Source organism: Panicum virgatum, chromosome 8N (genome assembly GCF_016808335.1).
Source record: "Panicum virgatum strain AP13 chromosome 8N, P.virgatum_v5, whole genome shotgun sequence".
Lineage (NCBI taxonomy): Eukaryota > Viridiplantae > Streptophyta > Magnoliopsida > Poales > Poaceae > Panicum > Panicum virgatum.
This window is the reverse complement of record NC_053152.1, coordinates 26,782,340-26,802,829: the sequence shown is the minus strand read 5'-3', so window position 1 is coordinate 26,802,829 and position 20,490 is coordinate 26,782,340. Positions and strand designations below refer to the sequence as shown.

At 50.5% G+C, this 20,490-nt stretch overlaps 1 protein-coding gene across 1 annotated transcript in view; it reads right to left on the bottom strand.

The window, feature by feature from the left end:
• Window positions 1-7,318: 7,318 nt before the first annotated feature.
• LOC120684917 overlaps window positions 7,319-20,490 on the bottom strand; it is a 78,649-nt gene continuing 65,477 nt past the window's right edge. Inside the window, exons 3-4 of the mRNA XM_039966779.1 lie at window positions 18,071-19,144; window positions 7,319-7,553 (exon numbers count right to left, since the gene is read on the bottom strand). Of these exons, the coding sequence (XP_039822713.1) occupies window positions 7,319-7,553; window positions 18,071-19,144 (1,309 nt within the window). The remainder of the gene's footprint in view (window positions 7,554-18,070; window positions 19,145-20,490) is intronic.

Genomic DNA, 20,490 nt, shown 5'->3' with positions numbered 1-20,490 from the left:
CAGGAGCGCAATCCAAGCACAGACCAAGCCGGAGGAGCAGGGACCATTGAAGCTTACTACTCTTGCCCTGCAGGTAAGTTACTCCAAAAAGATCTAATTATTACGCCAAGTCTATCCCATTCTAGCCTTGTGGTAGCGCTGTTGTCCCAGGTTGTCGCTCTATGAACCGGTCCTTATGGAGAGTGGCCAACCAAGCACTAAGCACCGTGCTGGCCCCCTAAACCATGTTTCTACAAACACATCTTTTAACGAGACGTGAGCCACTCAAGCCACACAGAGGGCCACTCTCAGGATTAAGTTCAAGTAAACCATTAATCAATTTAATTAAAAAGGACCAGAGTGTGTTATAGCGCAGCAACCTAGCACAACTAATCAAAATGCAACCCAAAGGTATATATAAAGGATATAAAGTGGCTAGGAAATCCTTATAGGCATACAGTATTAAAATGCAGTACGAAAATGTATTTAAAAGTGATGGGTTGTTCATGTTATACTTGCCTTCCTCGTACTGCTCTGGCTGCTGCTCAAAGTGGTCAGAAGACGGGTGCTCCGGGTACTGGTACTGGGGCTCCTCAACTGGATCAGCGTCTACTCACGAACACATGGCCAAAACAATGCTCAACAATAAGCATACAAGCAAACTCTAACAAAAAGCTAAAGAACAGTACATCAATACATAAAAACAGCAAGAAAAACTAAGCTAAAACTATTCTACTCGTTACAACAATCGCGTGGATATAAAGAACACTAAAAACAGAGCTAAAACGCGTAATCTAGGCCTAAAACAAGTTCTAGGGGCTTATTTGTAAGAAAAACTAAGTTCCAGGGGGTTTTCTGCAAAAACCGAGGGTTAAAACGTAATTAAACTAAAGCTTCAGGGTCTAACTTACAAAAGAAACAGGGCTGGACGGCGGGTTCTATTTTAAAGAAGCTCAGGGGCTAAAGTGTTAAAATAGGGACCTAACAGGAATTAATTTTGAACTGGGTGGACTGCGGGTTGAATAAAGAAAAACTGAGGGCCTCTTTAACAAAAGTAACGCGCGAAGGGGTATGCTTGAATCTGGGCGCTTGGATCTGGATCGGATGGCTAAGAACAGATTGGATCTGGATCTAATCGTGGCCGTCCATCCGAGATCGGGCGGCCAGGGCGGTTTCGGGCGCGTGGGGGCGGCGGCGTGTCACCGCCGGCGACCCTGCTCGCGGCGGCGGGGCGCTAGGCTCGCCGGAGCACGCGATTCCGGCGTTCCCGGGCTCCAATTGGCACGCGGTCTGGCCTAGGATGGACTACGCGCCATGCGTAGTCCACCTGGGGTCTTCTTGGATCTCGGGAAGCCCCGGAGTGGGGAAGGCAAGGGCGACGGCGGCGGGTTTGCGTGGCGGAGCATCGCCGGCGTGAGCTCGCGCCGTCTCTGGGATGCGTTACTGACTAAAGTAGCTAGCGCAGAGGGGAGGGGTGGCTGTTGCGTGGCTCACCGAGGTTCGAATCGGGGAAAAGCGTGGCGCAGGGTGCTTGGCGTCGCGGGCCGGCGGCGAGTTTGGGCGGAGGTCGCGGTCCGGGGTGCGGGAGGCTTCTCCGAGCCTCGGATCCGTTGAGAAGGTGTGCGAACGAGCTGCTAACAAGGATTGGAGATTAGCGGGGCCCGAGGCTCAAGGGTGGCGAACAATTGCCCAGAAACAGACTCACCGGCGACGATGGGGATGAGCACGATTCCGGCGATGGCGTAGCTGGACTTGTGGAACAAAGGCTCGGTGCGGTTCTAGGAGCCGAGGCGGAGCCGAGGCGGAGCTGATGCGGAGGTCCTGGAGGATTGGGTTGTGGCGGGGCAGCGAGGCCGCGGCGGCGCAACGTGCGGCGGGGCGGAGCTGCGCGGGTGTGCGGGCTAGGGTTAGGATGGCGGCTGCGTGGAGAGGTAGGGTGTGGGAGAGGGCCAGGGCGCGTTTAAAAGGGAGGGGCCGGCCCCGGCGTGCGGGTCCAGGGCTGACGCGGTGCGGTGATCACGGCGGGGATCCGGCTGGTAGTTTGCGCGAGGTAGACGGAGGTCGGGGATGACAGGCGGGCCATGGCTGTCAGTGAGAATGGTTGAGCAGCGATGCGTGCGCGAGTGAACGGGCCGAGCGAGCTAGGTGCTAGGAGACCGGGCGTGTTGAGGCCGGAGTGGTTGGGCCGAGCGCGCTGGTGGGGGGGTTAGCGAGCTGGGCCAGTGGGGCATGGGTTGCTGGGCCCACGCGGAAGGGAGCGGGGCAGAGGCGAGAGGGATGGAGCTGGGCCGCGCGGGGCTGTGCGGAAGGGAAAAGGAGAGGAGGCGGCCTGGGCCGGTTTGGGCTGCTGGGTTGGGCTGGGGTTTTGGGTTTAGCTGGGTTTTGGGTTTTGCCATTCTTTTTCCATTTCTAATCTTTTCTATTTCTAGTTCAAACAAAGGTTGAATTCAAATACCAATTTGAATTCAAACCACACTCAATCAATTAAAAGCTATGCACCAGCATGAATGCAACACAAAATTTAAACCTATGGCAAAATTTTAATACTTATGAAACAAAATTAAATTAAATGCAAGGCTAAACACAATAAACCTTAGAAATAGAATAAAGCCATTTAAATTTATTACTAAATGCTGGAATTTAAAAGTTAGGGTGTTACACTACTCGGCGCGTCTCCGTGACTCCGCCAGAGACCCTGCTCGGGGGCTGGGCGCCACTCACGACCCGACGTGTATCTATGACCCAGGAAGAGTCTCATGGCTCGGGCGCCATAACAACTCGGCGCGTGTCTGTGCCTCTGCCAGCGACCCTGCACAGGGGCTGGGCGCCGTTCATGACCCAGCATGTCTCCGTGACCAGCCAGAGCCTCAGGGCTCGGACGCCGTGACTACCCGGCATGTCTTCGTAACCCAGCCAGATCCTTAGGGCTCGGAGGCCGTGACTACTCGGCGCGTCTCATTCACTCTGCCAGCTACCCTGCTCTAGGGCTGGGCGCCGCTCACGACCCGGTGTGTCTTCGTGACCCAGCCAGAGCCTCAGGGCTCAGACGCCATGACTACTCGGTGTGTCTCCGTGACCCAGCCAGAGCCTCAGGGCTCGGGCGCCGTAACTACTCAGCGCGTCTCTGTGACTCCGCTAGTGAACCTACTCAGGGGCTGGGCACCGCTCACGACCCGGCGTGTCTCCGTGACCCAGCCAGAGTGTCAGGGCTCGAACACCATGATAACCCGGGGTGTCTCTGCAACCTCGTCAGGTCCTCAGAGCTTGGATGCGGGAACCACTCGGAAAGTCTCAGTGACTCAAACCAGGGCTTCAGGGTCAGGGAACCGAGGTGGATTCACATGTTGCGGCTATCTCGGGGTAGCTAAGGACTAGTACCCCCAGGGGATCGGTGTGACAAAATGTTCGCAGAGTACTCAGGCATTCAGACCAACAAGAGTTAAAGATCAGTTCTTTGACCCTCGAAATGCTTCTCCGAAACCTTCCAAGGCTCGGGGGCTACACCCAACGGGTGCGCCCAGGGGCGCATCCCATTCTGGATCTGCAAAAACGAAGGACATTCTAAATGAGCACCGAAGGACTTCGTTCAGTACGACAAGGTTCAACTCGGCCCTCCAGCGCTCGGGGGCTTGACGGATGTAGATCTATGTACCTCCCTGCCAAGTGGGGTCCTTGAACCCAGGAGACTACCCTGCTCGGTGACTCGGCTACGACTACTCAATGTGCAGGACTCAACTGTGCACAGAAAGGATCTTCAATAGATCAGGATGAGAGGCTCCAGCTAGAAGCCCGAATATCTAGGGATCCTAACCGACCTCATTCCTTGAAAAATAACCCGAGCATACCTTCCTTGTACCCCTATGGCTCCTAGCCTATATAAATGAGATGTGGGAAGAACCATAGATGGGGCTTCCTTTTCGCAGCATTCCATAAACGCTAATACAACCTCGAACACAGGACATAGGGTATTACGCTCATCGCAGCCCAAACCTATCTAAGCCCCTGCATCTTCGTGTTACCATCGAGCTCTTGGTCCTGAGATCCCCATCCTGAAAACTCTACCGTCGTTGACACCCTTGGTGGACTGGCCGGAATAGCAATCCGACAAGCGCCGTCTTCCAGGCAGCCCGGCCTTAGTAAGGCGGGCAGGCGGCTTGTCGGGTCTAATGTAGCATGCTCTGGGGGGACCCACCAGTGTCAAGAGTGTTCTAAGGTGGTCATAGACGCTGACGGGTGGACCCCCCATGCCCCAGGATGATTAGGGGTTGTCTGGCCAGTCCTCGTGCTCCGGGGTGTCCTGGGAGACACCCGAGGCGGCCGCGTGGCGGTTTTTGGGGCCGTCCCGTGGACCCTCCTGGTACGGGGTGACCTTGGTCAACCCCGGGGCGTCGCCCAGGGTGGCTCTGGTTTTACTACAACCGGGATATGCTAAACGATGGTGGGTCCCAGCCACCGTCCATCTTCAAGCAGATGTGATGGGTAGCTCTGGGATAAGCTATCCGCCGCTTGTCGTCTTATCTTCTGAGTGAACGGCATCCCCGTAATCATGATGTTCTTACGAGGAAGCCTCTCACCCCCTCGGGCTCTGCATCAAGCCCAGCGGTGAGGCGTCGTAACCACCTAGTAATGATCTCTTTACCAGCCGGGTGTATTCGAGGGGAAGGAAACGTCCCCCCGGGCTTCACGTGCCGGGTCAGGCCTGGGCCGCTCCAGTCGGGTGCCCACCTCCGTGGGTGGATGTCCCTGGTGGGGGCCATAGCCGCGCTTGGCTGACATCACCTGCTGACATGGCTGGTAGGTCCCCTCTTCTTTAATCGCACATAATTCCAAGGTCATGGGGACCCCCATTCCCATTACACTAACAGTAGCCACCGGGCCCACTGTCAACCCGCGGAGTAGGTTGGTGGTGGGGCCAAGAGCCCTTTTAACGCCGCGGCCGTCCAACTTCCGACGTTGTCGTTGTGGGAGGTCATGCCAAATCCGTCGGGGGAGTAGAGGTGCCACGGCAGCTGATCCACTTATCGATCCGCCTCCCTCCCGCCCATAAGTATATAAGTGAAGGGGAGGGCACAACTGGCTGCTAAGCTCTCCTCTTGCCCTCAGGCTCCTCTTCCTTACTCGCTCTCGCCTTAAGCTTTCCTAGCTTCCGCCATGACTCGCCGAGGTGCGCTGGCGAGCTGGCGAGTCATGTATTCTTGATTTTGTCCCCTCCGTGGTCGACGACGACCTCGCCATGCGGGTGGCAGAGAAGTTGGTGCTGGCGGGCACCTTGCTGCATCGGGCGAAGCCTTCCCAGTGCTATGCCATACACGGGAGGTGGTAAACTTCCTCCCTAACCTCCTAGTGGGGCTGGTTCCTCCATCTTGCCGTTCTTCATGGCGGTGCTAGAGGAGTTCAGCCTCCACATGGTGCATCTCACCCCCAACGCCATCCTCACCCGGCACTTTTTGCGCACATGTGTTAGGCGTTCGTGGGGGTGCGTCCGTTAGTGACGCTCTTCCACCACTTCTTCAGCCAAGTGAGATCTCCTTCCGTCTCTCTCAACGCTGGTGCCGCCCCGCAACACTGCACCGTCGGCGGGGTCTTCTTCAAGCAGCGTGGCGCTGGCTTCCTTCCCCTTGCCCGGAAGGACAAGTGGGATAATTGGGAGCGACAGTGGCTGTACATGGAAGTGGACAATGCCTCCCCCTGCCTTCATCTTTCTCAAGGTCTGCCGGTGAGCCATACCCGGTAGTCCGAGCCGCCAGTGATGGGCACGGCGTGGTCGTTGGTGCTGGAGCGGATCAATTTGGTCCGGGTAGTGGGTCTTACCGCGACCATGGTGGCCGCAGACTTCTTCCACCCCTGCATCGCTCCGCTTCAGGCTCGCCCCCACCCGGCGTGGGTCTACACCAGCGACGACGACGCCGGCCGTCTGGCGCGCAGCGTAGAATCCAACCCCGACACCGACACGGTGGTAGCATGGCTGGACCAGGTCCTGGAGAAGAGGGATCCGGCGTTGGCTTTCCTCCTAGAGGGGGTGATGCTCCTGTGCGAAGATTCGGCAGTGGTCGTCGTGATCGGCTGCCTCCCGGTGACGGACGAACGGGGACTGGCCCGGCTGCCACCGCCGCCTCCTCCCGGTGGCGGCGATGGTTGCGCCCTAGCCCTAGGAGGAGGTGGTGCCGTCGGAGCGAGAGGGGGCATGCCAGAGTCGATCCGGGGAGGGGTCAGTGAGCGCGATCCCCCCCATCACCGTGGACTCGTCATCGGTGTCGCCCTCGTCTTCGCCGTTTGCGGGGAGTACTCTCCCAGGAGGCGCTTCCTCAACTGCAGCCTTGATGAGGACATCCTCCACTATTACCCGCTGGTAAAGACGCAACAGAAATGGGCCAAAGTGGCCTAGTTGTAGTCACCTTAAAAAGGAGAGCCGCCCTTGCCCTATCGAACTAGTCTTTTGGGGTGATTGGACCTTTTCCTGAGGGGTGCATTGGAGTACGGTGCTAAGATTGCCAAGGTTCAGGTCGTTGGGCCCTAGTGGATTCCTGAGACTAGATCAGTGCGTCGTATTTTTAGCTGTCGGTGCTCAGATTGCGGGATTCGGGGAATCCGGATCAATGTGTCCTACTTTTCATCCAATCCCACCTGGGCCGAACCCATCAGGCCTCACCCTCCGCCAGGGGGAGGGCGCATGCGCCAAAGTAGCAGGCAATCCTTTCCCCGACCTTGCGGTAGGTGTGACAGACAAGCACCAGGTATGTCCTGGTTTCATACTTTCTCTTCTTTGTTTGCTTTCTTCTTGGGCAACACATTGACGTGTCTCCTTTCTCTTCGACAGGAGCGCCGCTGGCGCTGCTTCTGCCGCACCGCAGATGGGCCCTCTGGTGGGAATGCCGTCAGCACTTGTCGCATTGCCCTTGGTGCTGCCGGTCGGGGTTGACGTCGAGACTGCCAACACGGGGGCATCGGCCAATCCGGCGGCGGAGGCGATGGCAGACTTCCCTGTGCTGGCACTGGGGTTGGAGCACGCAGCGGTGGCTCCCGACGCCGACAATGGGACCTGGCCCCTGGGGGTCCGACCTAGCCTGGTGGAGCCACTTTAGCCTCCTGGGGTGTTGGAGCCAAAGGATGCGGGGGCCGTGCAACCCCAGAGTGAGGCGCCGCCAGCCCCCTCTGCCCATGGCGCAGGTCGTCGCTATCATCGAGCGGCGCTTCGGGGCCTACACGAGCTTTAGGCGAGCGGCACTATGCTCGGCGAATCCACCTGCCTAGAGGCTTGGGAGTATGACCTCCGCGAGCGCGAGGCAGAGCTCCAATGCTGCAGCTAGCAGCTGCAGCTCGCCATGATCGACGCCAACCGCTAGGAGGAGGCAGCGGCGACGTAGGAGTAGCGCCCCACGGTGGAGGTAGCCTCCTTCACCACCAGGGAGGCCGAGCTCATGAAGAAGGAGACAGAGGTTGCCTCTCGCGACACGGCCCTGGATGCACGAGCCCAAGCCTCAGCCGACCGGGAGGAGTCCGCCCATCGAGAAGCGGTTGCCACCACGGCAGCCAAGGACCGGGTCGTGCCTCGGTGGTGGCGCAGGACGCGGCCACTGAGGTGAAGTGTGACACCCTAGGTGTCTGCACAATAAAACTACATTTATTTCTTGTGCTTCATGTGTGAATTTGTTTGAGCAAGGGCTTATTTTAAAACTTTAAGGACCTTTGTGTAATTATGAATAGTTCCAAGGTCAACTTTATAGTTTTATTTGAATAGGAAGTGTGGTTATAGCTTTTGTGGAGGGTGTATTTGCAAAATGTACTATAATCATTGCTTGGCAGGAAATCTTTCATTTCAGTCTAAGTTTAAAGTGAATTTGCATTGAAAAAGACAAAAGTCCTTTGAATTCAAATCCTCTTTATGTTTTCAAAAATAACTCATTAACCTTTGATCAAATAAATTTTTGCACAACATCAAATTTGTAGATCTTGAAAAGTTGAACAACTTTCATGTTGGGCACTTTTTCATTCGAGCCCTAGATTAAAAGTTATTGCAGGTTTATAGTTGGGTCCCTAGAATTTCGGAAATTGCAAACTAGTCCTTTCTTCCACCTCCAGCCTGCCTGCCTGCCTCTCTGCTCTCTCTCACTGCCGGCAAAGCTGTAACACCCGGTTTATAAAAGGACATAAACCGAGCAATCATATACGTGCCAGGATCAAGTCACACATATATACAACAGAATGAATAGTATATCACAGCACATATCACGAATAAGACATAATAAAGCGAATACGAATGTTATTTATTACATTAATGACAAAAATGTCTGATACAGTGGAAGCGAAGTACATAATACGAATAAAACTCTCCGAAGCTGAGCAGGGCGCCACAGGGACGTCGACTGGGAGACGAACGCCTAGAAGTCCTCGTAGTCCTGGTAGCGCTGAGCGAACTCCCTCGTGTCGGCAGGAACTGAGCAGCAGTAGCATATCCAGGAGGAAAAAGTAGAGAAGAGGCAAGAGTGAGTACACAACTTGTACTCAACAAGTATAACACAAACCATGAGGCTCTAGGTTGGCTGACTGACTGCATTAGCTTTTAAGTCTTGGCAAAATTTTATTAAAGCTATTTACTACGAGTTGATGAATTACCATTAACCCAGTTACATAGTAATTAATCAGAATTAATTAAGAAACTACTGAGAACCAAACCGTAACCAACAAGGTAACCCCGAGAAGCACCTCCCTCGTCGGAAGGAGATAACTCCACTAATCAAAAGGAGGATCTGGGCCGCTCATAACCGTGAGCACGGCTAGTATACCAGTTTTACACTCTGTAGAGGTTGCACATCTTTACTCACAAATTAAATAAAGCCAATTAAATTTATTAATAATTACTGAAATTTGAATTAGGGTGTTACAAATCCTACCCCCTTACAGGAATCTCGTCCCGAGATTCTGGGCTGGCTAGCAAAGAGATCAGGATAGGTCTTCATCAACTCCTCTTCCTTCTTTTCTGGCAAGTCCTCCGAAAAGACATCCGGGCATTCAGACACCACGCGAATACCATCCGTGGGTCTAGCCTCCATCTGATGAAGAAAACCAAAAGACTCCGTAGCACTGACTGTCACCTCTTGGTCATCAGATGCTGACAAGTGAACTGTCCGCTGAGCACAATCAATACGGACTCCCCATCTGGTAAGGGTCTCCATGCCCAAAATCACATCTATCCCCGAGGAATCAATGACGATCAGACCAGTGCGGAATTCTGCCCCCCTTATGACAATACTAACTCTGGAGCATATAGAGCATGTGTGTATCTGGCCCCCAAGTGAGGTAACTACCATAGCTGACCTCAGACACGAAACTGGAATACGATGCTGCTCGGCAAATGACATGGAAATGAAAGAATGAGTAGCACCGGTATCGAAAAGCACCGTAGCTGGATAAGAGTTGACCATGAATGTACCAATAACCACGTTAGGAGCCTCAGCAGCTGACTTGGCCGTCACGTGGTTCACCTTCCCCTGTCGTGGCACCCTGGGTTGGGCTGGGCGCCCTTGCTGTCCTGCCTGCCGTGGATTCTGGGGTGCTGGACAACTTTTGGCATAATGACCTTTTTGCCCGCATTTGTAGCACATGCGGTGGTGGTGAATGGGGCTATTTGGTTGACCTCCCTGTGAATTTATCATCACATCTTGCATTATTTCTGCTGCTTGCTCTTTGGACTCCTTGTGACCGTGTGGCTGAATCACATTCATAGTGATAGTCAACCCATCAACATAATCATAGAGTGCTTGGTTCTTGACCTGTGTATCTCTAGAGCATTCATGATCCTTTCTCTTCTGGATGGTCTGTAGCTCATCGACCGATGGATTATCGAGGAAAAGGGAATTCTCTACCAGCTGCTCTTGATGAGACCTCTTTCTCTTTGTACCGAAGAACAACCTCTGGTTCCTCCTAGTTCTAGCTTCATCTTCAGTTGCACGAACTTGACGACAAGGAACGCCATAGAATTGGCAACACGGACAAGCTTTCTCACTATCACCCATTGCACTGCCTCCAAGGTCTTTTTGTTATGCCGACATCTGAGCTGGGGCAAAGAGGAAACACAGATTGGTAAGGTCAAGGAAAAGAGAAAAACTCCATTATTTAAGGTTTTATCCTATTTAGGCAACACTGCACAGGCATTACTGCTGATAATTCCAGATAGGTGTTACATAAATCCGGGAACAAGGAACTAGAGCATAACTCTTCTGTTTTGTCTGAGAGATTCTCAACTTCTCTTGTACTATCTGTAGCCCGGGGTGTCACATCCCTACCCCCTTACAGAAACCGAGGTCCTCATCGGTGACGTCCTTGCCAGTGAATCACAGGATATCATATCCTCTTCGCACTACCCTTCTTCTCAGCAAGACAGGAGAAACCCAAGGCATGATAAGATAGAGAGGATAGAGTGGATGGTTTTACCCCCAACGATCTAACTCATTTTATTGTTTAATTAAATTTAACTTAAGACTGATTTTCATTAAACAAATTTAACTTCTAAACTATGCAATCAACCAAAAATCCAAATCAAGCATGTAGCATAATAACAAGCATACAATTTCACAACTTAGCCGAGTTTAGCAAAAGACTCGACTAACACAACACGTCGCAGAACGTGCTATCGTATTATTATAAAAGGGTCACCTAGTTTATACTCATGGTGGTCAGATGATTGATTCAGGCTAAAATCTACGAAAACTATTCTTCAGAGACAGAAATCAAGGCAAGACGGGTAAAAGTCATAGAAGTCAAGGGGTATAATAGTAAAATAGTTTCAGCAGGCAAGGATTGGAGAGAAGAAGTCCTAAAACTTGACCAGTTCTATCTAGGCTTCGTCCTACAGTCGATATGGCTCTGATACCACTCTGTAACACCCAGTTTATAAAAGGACATAAACCGAGCAATCATATACGTGCCAGGATCAAGTCACACGTATATACAACAGAATGAACAGTATATCACAGCACATATCACGAATAAGACATAATAAAGCGAATACGAATGTTATTTATTACATTAATGACAAAAATGTCTGATACAGCGGAAGCGAAGTACATAATACGAATAAAACTCTCCGAAGCTGAGCAGGGCGCCACAGGGACGTCGACTGGGAGACGAACGCCTAGAAGTCCTCGTAGTCCTGGTAGCGCTGAGCGAACTCCCTCGTGTCGGCAGGAACTGAGCAGCAGTAGCATATCCAGGAGGAAAAAGTAGAGAAGAGGCAAGAGTGAGTACACAACTTGTACTCAACAAGTATAACACAAACCATGAGGCTCTAGGTTGGCTGACTGACTGCATTAGCTTTTAAGTCTTGGCAAAATTTTATTAAAGCTATTTACTACGAGTTGATGAATTACCATTAACCCAGTTACATAGTAATTAATCAGAATTAATTAAGAAACTACTGAGAACCAAACCGTAACCAACAAGGTAACCCCGAGAAGCACCTCCCTCGTCGGAAGGAGATAAATCCACTAATCAAAAGGAGGATCTGGGCCGCTCATAACCGTGAGCACGGCTAGTATACCAGTTTTACACTCTGCAGAGGTTGCACATCTTTACCCACAAGTCGTGAGCTACGCTAGAGGTTCATCACACTTCCTTAGGTGAGATGACTAACGACTCACTACGAGGCCGTTACAAAGAATCTCGTTGGTAAGGCGTAACCGCGAGAGATAGGTCAGTGACGATGGGGCCCACCTCCGGGGGTACAAGCACAGGTGCGCAAACCAAGCACAGACCAAGCCGGAGGAGCAGGGACCATGGAAGCTTACTACTCTTGCCCCGCAGGTAAGTTACTCCAAACCAAAAAGACCTAATTAGTAAGCCAAGTCTATCCCATTCTAGCCTTGTGGTAGCGCTGTTGTCCCAGGTTGTCGCTCTATGAACCGGTCCTTATGGAGAGTGGCCAACCAAGCACTAAGCACCGTGCTGGCCCCCTAAACCATGTTGCTACAAAAACCATCTTTTAACGAGACGTGAGCCACTCAAGCCACACAGAGGGCCACTCTCAGAATTAAGTTGCATATACCATTAATCAAATTAATTAAAAGGACCAATTTGTGTTATAGCGCGGCACCTAGCACAACTAACCAAAATGCAACCCAAAGGATATATATAAAGGATATAAAGTGGCTAGGAAATCCTTACAGGCATACAGTATTAAAATGCAGTATGAAATTGTATTTAAAGTGATAGGTTGTTCATGTTATACTTGCCTTCCTCAAACTGCTCAGGCTGCTGCTCAAACTGCTCCGAAGACGGCTGCTCCGGGTACTGGTACTGGGGCTCCTCAGGTAGCTCGACGTCTACTCACGAACACATGGCCAAAATAATGCACAATAATAAGCATACAAGCAAACACTAACAAAAACTAAGAAACAGTACATCAATACATAAAAATAGCACACTAAACTGGCCTAAAACTATTCTACGCGTTACAACGATCGCGTGGACATAAGGAATGCTAAAAACGGAGCTAAAACGCATATTCTAGGCCAAAACAAGGTTCAGGGGCTTATTTGCGAGAAAAACTAAGTTCCAGGGGGTTTTCTGCAAAAACTGAGGGCTAAAACGTAATTAAACTATAGATCCAGGGTCTGACTCACAAAAACACCAAGGCTAGACGACGGCCACTATTTCTGGAAAGATTAGGGGCCTAAACATTAAAACCAGGACCTATCCGTAATTACTTTTGAACAGATTTGGACCGCGGGTTGATTACCCAAAAGGACAGGGGCTCTTTAGCAAGTTTTCCAGGCTGAACCGGTACCTTCAGATCAGGACCGTTGGATCCAGATCTGGCGGCTTAGATCTATACGTGGCACGATCTAATCGCGGACGTCCGTGCGGGATCGGACGGCCAGGACTGGCTGGGCGCGCGGGACGGCGGCGCAGGACACCGGCGACCTTGCTCCGCGGCGGAGCTTCGCCGGAGCACGCCGAACTTGGCCGTCCGGGGCTAGATTCGACTCGATCTTGGCCTGGGATGGAGTACGCGGCATGCGTAATCCACCTGGGCCTCGTGCGCGGGGCGGGGAGGCCTGCAGGGGGCTCGCCACGGCGAGGCTGGGGTGTGGGCGGCGGTGGAACGTCGGCGTGAGGTGTCCCGGCCTTGGTGCGAGGCTACAGGCTATAGGGTCGAGCGCAACAGGGCGGGGAGGTCGTAGGGATACTCACCGAGCGCTGAATTGGGGAGGTGTGAGGCGAAGCGGGGTTGACGGTCGTTGGTCCGGCGGCGGCGCTCCGGGAAAATCCTATGCGCGCAAGGGTCGAAGCCGGCGGCTGCGGGCTTGGATACGTTCCTGACCGTGAGGCAAGGACGCGGCGCCGACTTGCGGAAGTGGAGCGGCAGCAGGGGAGCGTGTCCACAGCGGTGCGGCGGAGCTCTGAGCCGCGGGTCGTGGAGAAGGCGGCGCTAGGGTTCTGGGGATAGATTTGGGTGGGGATAGGGTTCGCGGGAGGTCGCGGATCCCATTTATAGGGCGGCTGCGGCCTAGGCGTTGGTGCCCGGGAAGGAAGGCACGGCGGAAACACGGCGAGAATCTCGGCCAGGCGTTGCTCTGCTCGCCGGGGACGAAGGTCCGACAGGTAGGCCAGGTCTGTCAGCGGGGGTGATGGCAGCGTCACGCGGGGGAACGGGCTGAGCGCGGGGAGCGGTTCGCGGTTGAGTCGCTGGCGCGTGGGCCTGCGCTCGCGCGTGCGGAGGGATGGCCTGCTGCGCTGGGCCTTGCGCCTCGCGGGCTGAGCGTGGAAGGAGGGAAACTGGGCCGCGCGGTGCTGGGCTGCGAGCGGGGTGAGCGGGCCGAGGAGAGAGAGGCCATGGGCTTGAGGAAAGGAGGGAGCGGGTCAGGCCGATTTCTAGGTTTGGGCTGGTTTGGGTGCTGGGTGTGGGCTGAGGTTTTCATTTCTCTTTTCTATTTGCTATTTCAAACACCACTCAAACTAAACACCATTTGAATTCAAATTCAAATTTGAATTCAAACCTAGCACTCAAACAAAAGAACAATGCACCAGCATGAATGCACAAGCATGTTGAACTTAGACAAATTTTAATTACTTGTGAAACAAAATTAGATTAAATGCGAGGCTAAACATAATAATTCTTAGAAAATTAAATAAAGCCAATTAAATTTATTAATAATTACTGAAATTTGAATTAGGGCGTTACAAATCCTACCCCCTTATAGGAATCTCATCCCGAGATTCTGGGCTGGCTAGCAAAGAGATCATGATAGGTCTTCATCAACTCCTCTTCCTTCTTTTCTGGCAAGTCCTCCGAAAAGACATCCGGGCATTCAGACACCACGCGAATACCATCCGTGGGTCTAGCCTCCATCTGATGAAGAAAACCAAAAGACTCCGTAGCACTGACTGTCACCTCTTGGTCATCAGATGCTGACAAGTGAACTGTCCGCTGAGCACAATCAATACGGACTCCCCATCTGGTAAGGGTCTCCATGCCCAAAATCACATCTATCCCCGAGGAATCAATGACGATCAAACCAGTGCAGAATTCTGCCCCCCTTATGACAATACTAACTCTGGAGCATATAGAGCATGTGTGTATCTGGCCCCTAGGTGAGGTAACTACCATAGCTAACCTCAGACACGAAACTGGAATACGATGCTGCTCGGCAAATGACTTGGAAATGAAAGAATGAGTAGCACCGATATCGAAAAGCACCGTAGCTGGATAAGAGTTGACCATGAATGTACCAATAACCACGTTAGGAGCCTCAGCAGCTGACTTGGCCGTCACGTGGTTCACCTTCCCCTGTCGTGGCGCCCTGGGTTGGGCTGGGCGCCCTTGCTGTCCTGCCTGCCGTGGATTCTGGGGTGCTGGACAACTTTTGGCATAATGACCTTTTTGCCCGCATTTGTAGCACATGCGGTGGTGGTGAATGGGGCTACTTGGTTGACCTCCCTGTGAATTTATCATCACATCTTGCATTATTTCTGCTGCTTGCTCTTTGGACTCCTTGTGACCATGTGGCTGAATCACATTCATAGTGATAGTCAACCCATCAACATAATCATAGAGTGCTTGGTTCTTGACCTGTGTATCTCTAGAGCATTCATGATCCTTTCTCTTCTGGATGGTCTGTAGCTCATCGACCGATGGATTATCGAGGAAAAGGGAATTCTCTACCAGCTGCTCTTGATGAGACCTCTTTCTCTTTGTACCGGAGAACAACCTCTGGTTCCTCCTAGTTCTAGCTTCATCTTCAGTTGCACGAACTTGACGACAAGGAACGCCATAGAATTGGCAAAACAGACAAGCTTTCTCACCATCACCCATTGCACTGCCTCCAAGGTCCTTTTGTTATGCCGACATCTGAGCTGGGGCAAAGAGGAAACACAGATTGGTAAGGTCAAGGAAAAGAGAAAAACTCCATTATTTAAGGTTTTATCATATTTAGGCAACACTGCACAGGCATTACTGCTGATAATTCCAGATAGGTGTTACATAAATCCGGGAACAAGGAACTAGAGCATAACTCTTCTGTTTTGTCTGAGAGATTCTCAACTTCTCTTGTACTATCTGTAGCCCGGGGTGTCACATCCCTACCCCCTTACAGAAACCGACGTCCTCGTCGGTGACGTCCTTGCTAGTGAATCACAGGATATCATATCCTCTTCGCACTACCCTTCTTCTCAGCAAGACAGGAGAAACCCAAGGCATGATAAGATAGAGAGGATAGAGTGGATGGTTTTACCCCCAACGATCTAACTCATTTTATTGTTTAATTAAATTTAACTTAAGACTGATTTTCATTAAACAAATTTAACTTCTAAACTATGCAATCAACCAAAAATCCAAATCAAGCATGTAGCATAATAACAAGCATACAATTTCACAACTTAGCCGAGTTTAGCAAAAGACTCGACTAACACAACACGTCGCAGAACGTGCTATCGTATTATTATAAAAGGGTCACCTAGTTTATACTCATGGTGGTCAGATGATTGATTCAGGCTAAAATCTACGAAAACTATTCTTCAGAGACAGAAATCAAGGCAAGACGGGTAAAAGTCATAGAAGTCAAGGGGTATAATAGTAAAATAGTTTCAGCAGGCAAGGATTGGAGAGAAGAAGTCCTAAAACTTGACCAGTTCTATCTAGGCTTCGTCCTACAGTCGATATGGCTCTGATACCACTCTGTAACACCCGGTTTATAAAAGGACATAAACCGAGCAATCATATACGTGCCAGGATCAAGTCACACGTATATACAATAGAATGAACAGTATATCACAGCACATATCACGAATAAGACATAATAAAGCGAATACGAATGTTATTTATTACATTAATGACAAAAATGTCTGATACAGCGGAAGCGAAGTACATAATACGAATAAAACTCTCCGAAGCTGAGCAGGGCGCCACAGGGACGTCGACTGGGAGACGAACGCCTAGAAGTCCTCGTAGTCCTGGTAGCGCTGAGCGAACTCCCTTGTGTCGGCAGGAACTGAGCAGCAGTAGCATATCCAGGAGGAAAAAGTAGAGAAGAGGCAAGAGTGAGTACACAACTTGTACTCAACAAGTATAACACAAACCATGAGGCTCTAGGTTGGCTGACTGACTGCATTAGCTTTTAAGTCTTGGCAAAATTTTATTAAAGCTATTTACTACGAGTTGATGAATTACCATTAACCCAGTTACATAGTAATTAATCAGAATTAATTAAGAAACTACTGAGAACCAAACCGTAACCAACAAGGTAACCCCAAGAAGCACCTCCCTCGTCGGAAGGAGATAACTCCACTAATCAAAAGGAGGATATGGGCCGCTCATAACCGTGAGCACGGCTAGTATACCAGTTTTACACTCTGCAGAGGTTGCACATCTTTACCCACAAGTCATGAGCTACGCTAGAGGTTCATCACACTTCCTTAGGTGAGATGACTAGCGACTCACCACGAGGCCGTTACAAAGAATCTCGTTGGTAAGGCGTAACCGCGAGAGATAGGTCAGCAACGATGGGGCCCACCTCCGGGGGTACAAGCACAGGTGCGCAAACCAAGCACAGACCAAGCCGGAGGAGCAGGGACCATTGAAGCTTACTACTCTTGCCCCGCAGGTAAGTAATGGGGACGTGGGTTCCCGATCTTCCGTCAGGTTCTGGATAACTCTCGTTGTAGGCGGAGCGAGACACACCGATCCGGCTTCAGATCCTAAAACCCGAATCCAGCAATCTTAGCACCAAAACTCCTCTGGTTATCAACCGTGTCACAACCCGGTTGACCTCGCCAAGAAGGCTAATCCCTGCAAGCGTAACGAAGAACACAAGTAAGAACTCGAAAGAAACGCAGCTCAAATAGAGTGACTCTGCAGATGAATGATTAATCTCACAAGTTGGGGTTTCACAAACCGATGAACGGCGACAACTGTTCTTGACAGAATGAATCTAAGCAAAACCCAAGTCTCACGATGGTGGCGGCGGCTATTAATAATGGTTTAGGTCGCGCAAGACCTCCTGGACGCGCCCCTATTGGGCTCCAACACGATACACGGGCCATCGGCCCAAAAACAGTGACGCAGCACCGGAACAGATTCTGGACGCCAACTTCCACAGACGATTCCCGTCGACTCCGGATGAATTTGAGCCTGAAACCAGAGCCATTGGAAGCGTCTTGAAATTATCTTTCCATCCATATCAAGTGCGCCCAAATCCGACTCCGTATGCAACCTGGGCGTCCGTTTTAGTGTGGCCTGTTCCTGGAGTCCGAAACTGAAACGAAGTCGAATCGGTTTGGGCCTCCATCTTGATCCGGACGTCCTTGCTGGTCCTCCACGCCTCCAAGGCCTTCTCCACACCCTTGCTGGTCCTCTCCTTTGTTCCTAAGTACAATTAAGTCATTAGGTAGCAATCTATTCTCAGATTCACAATAAACATTACTTAGGAACGAACTCACCTGTAAGTTCAATTGTCGAGCACGTGCGCGAGTAATAGGACCTTGTATATCATCTTGAGGAGTGTCGTTTGTATCCGTAGGAGTGATGTCCTCATCATCCTCCCCCTCTTGAATTGGAGTCGTCCTCGACTCAAGCTCATCTTCTTCTCCAAAATATGGCTTCAAATCTGAAATGTTAAAAGTGGAACTAACCCCAAACTCTGGGGGCAACTGAAGTTTATATGCGTTATCATTAATCTTTTCCAAAATTTTATATGGTCCAGCAGCACGTGGCATCAATTTAGACTTTCTCAAATCTGGAAATCTTTCTTTTCTCAAATGCAACCAAACTAAATCACCCGGTTCAAGTTTAACTTCCTTTCTACCTTGACTACCAGCAATTCTATATTTCTCAGTCATCTTTTCAATGTTCTCTTTGGTTGAAGCATGCAATTTTAAAATAAAATCAGCACGCTCTTTAGCATCACTATGTACACGCTCAGTAGTAGGTAGAGGCAAAAGATCAATGGGAGCACGAGGGTTAAAACCGTACACTACCTGAAAAGGACTTACCTTGGTGGTGGAGTGTTCCGCCCGATTATATGCAAACTCCACATGCGGCAAACACTCTTCCCACATCTTCAAATTTTGCTTCAATATTGCTCGCAGCATCGTAGACAATGTTCTATTCACCACCTCTGTTTGTCCATCAGTTTGGGGATGACATGTTGTAGAAAACAGCAACTTTGTCCCCAATTTGTTCCATAGCGTGCGCCAAAAATGACTCAAAAATTTTGCATCACGATCTGAAACAATAGTAGAAGGCATACCGTGCAAGCGAACAATCTCTTTGAAAAAGAGGTTAGCAATATGAATGGCATCATCTGTTTTATGACAAGGTATAAAATGTGCCATCTTGGAAAAACGATCGACCACAACAAAAACGCTATCACTCCCCCTCTTCGTCCGAGGCAATCCCAAAACAAAGTCCATAGAAATATCCGCCCACGGAATCGAAGGAATAGGAAGAGGCATATACAAACCATGTGGGTTCAAGCGCGACTTAGCTTTTTGACATGTATTACAGCGAGCCACGAACCGCTCAACGTCTCTCCTCATCCTTGGCCAAAAGAAGTGTGTGGCCAGAACATCCTCTGTCTTCTTCGCACCAAAATGTCCCATCAAACCTCCACCATGCGCTTCCTGCATCAACAAATGACGAACAGAACCAACTGGAATGCATATGCGGTTAGCTCTAAACACAAATCCATCATTTATCACAAACTTGTTCCATGTACGTCCCTCTTTACAATTTAGCAACACCTCTTTAAAATCAGGGTCTAGCGCATATTGTTCTTTAATCGATTCAAACCCAAAAATCCGACAACCAAGTTGGGACAGCATAGTATAACGTCTAGACAAAGCATCGGCAATCACATTATCCTTCCCTTTCTTGTGTTTGATAATATAAGGAAAAGATTCAATGAATTCAACCCACTTAGCATGTCTACGATTCAGATTATTTTGAGAATGAAGATACTTAAGCGATTCATGATCGGAGTGAATAACAAATTCCTTAGGCCATAAATAACATTACCATTCGATATCGCCATCCTATTCCTAGACTTGATGATATGCTTTGATACCAAATAATGGGGACGTGGGTTCCCGATCTTCCGTCAGGTTCTGGATAACTCTCGTTGTAGGCGGAGCGAGACACACCGATCCGGCTTCAGATCCTAAAACCCGAATCCAGCAATCTTAGCACCAAAACTCCTCTGGTTATCAACCGTGTCACAACCCGGTTGACCTCGCCAAGAAGGCTAATCCCTGCAAGCGCAACGAAGAACACAAGCAAGAACTCGAAAGAAACGCAGCTCAAATAGAGTGACTCTGCAGATGAATGATTAATCTCACAAGTTGGGGTTTCACAAACCGATGAACGGCGACAACTGTTCTTGACAGAATGAATCTAAGCAAAACCCAAGTCTCACGATGGTGGCGGCGGCTATTAATAAGGGTTTAGGTCGCGCAAGACCTCCTGGACGCGCCCCTATTGGGCTCCAACACGATACACGGGCCATCGGCCCAAAAACAGTGACGCAGCACCGGAACAGATTCTGGACGCCAACTTCCACAGACGATTCCCGTCGACTCCTGATGAATTTGAGCCTGAAAAGAGAGCCATTGGAAGCGTCTTGAAATTATCTTTCCATCCATATCAAGTGCGCCCAAATCCGACTCCGTATGCAACCTGGGCGTCCGTTTTAGTGTGGCCTGTTCCTGGAGTCCGAAACTGAAACGAAGTCGAATCGGTTTGGGCCTCCATCTTGATCCGGACGTCCTTGCTGGTCCTCCACGCCTCCAAGGCCTTCTCCACACCCTTGCTGGTCCTCTCCTTTGTTCCTAAGTACAATTAAGTCATTAGGTAGCAATCTATTCTCAGATTCACAATAAACATTACTTAGGAACGAACTCACCTGTAAGTTCAATTGTCGAGCACGTGCGCGAGTAATAGGACCTTGTATATCATCTTGAGGAGTGTCGTTTGTATCCGTAGGAGTGATGTCCTCATCATCCTCCCCCTCTTGAATTGGAGTC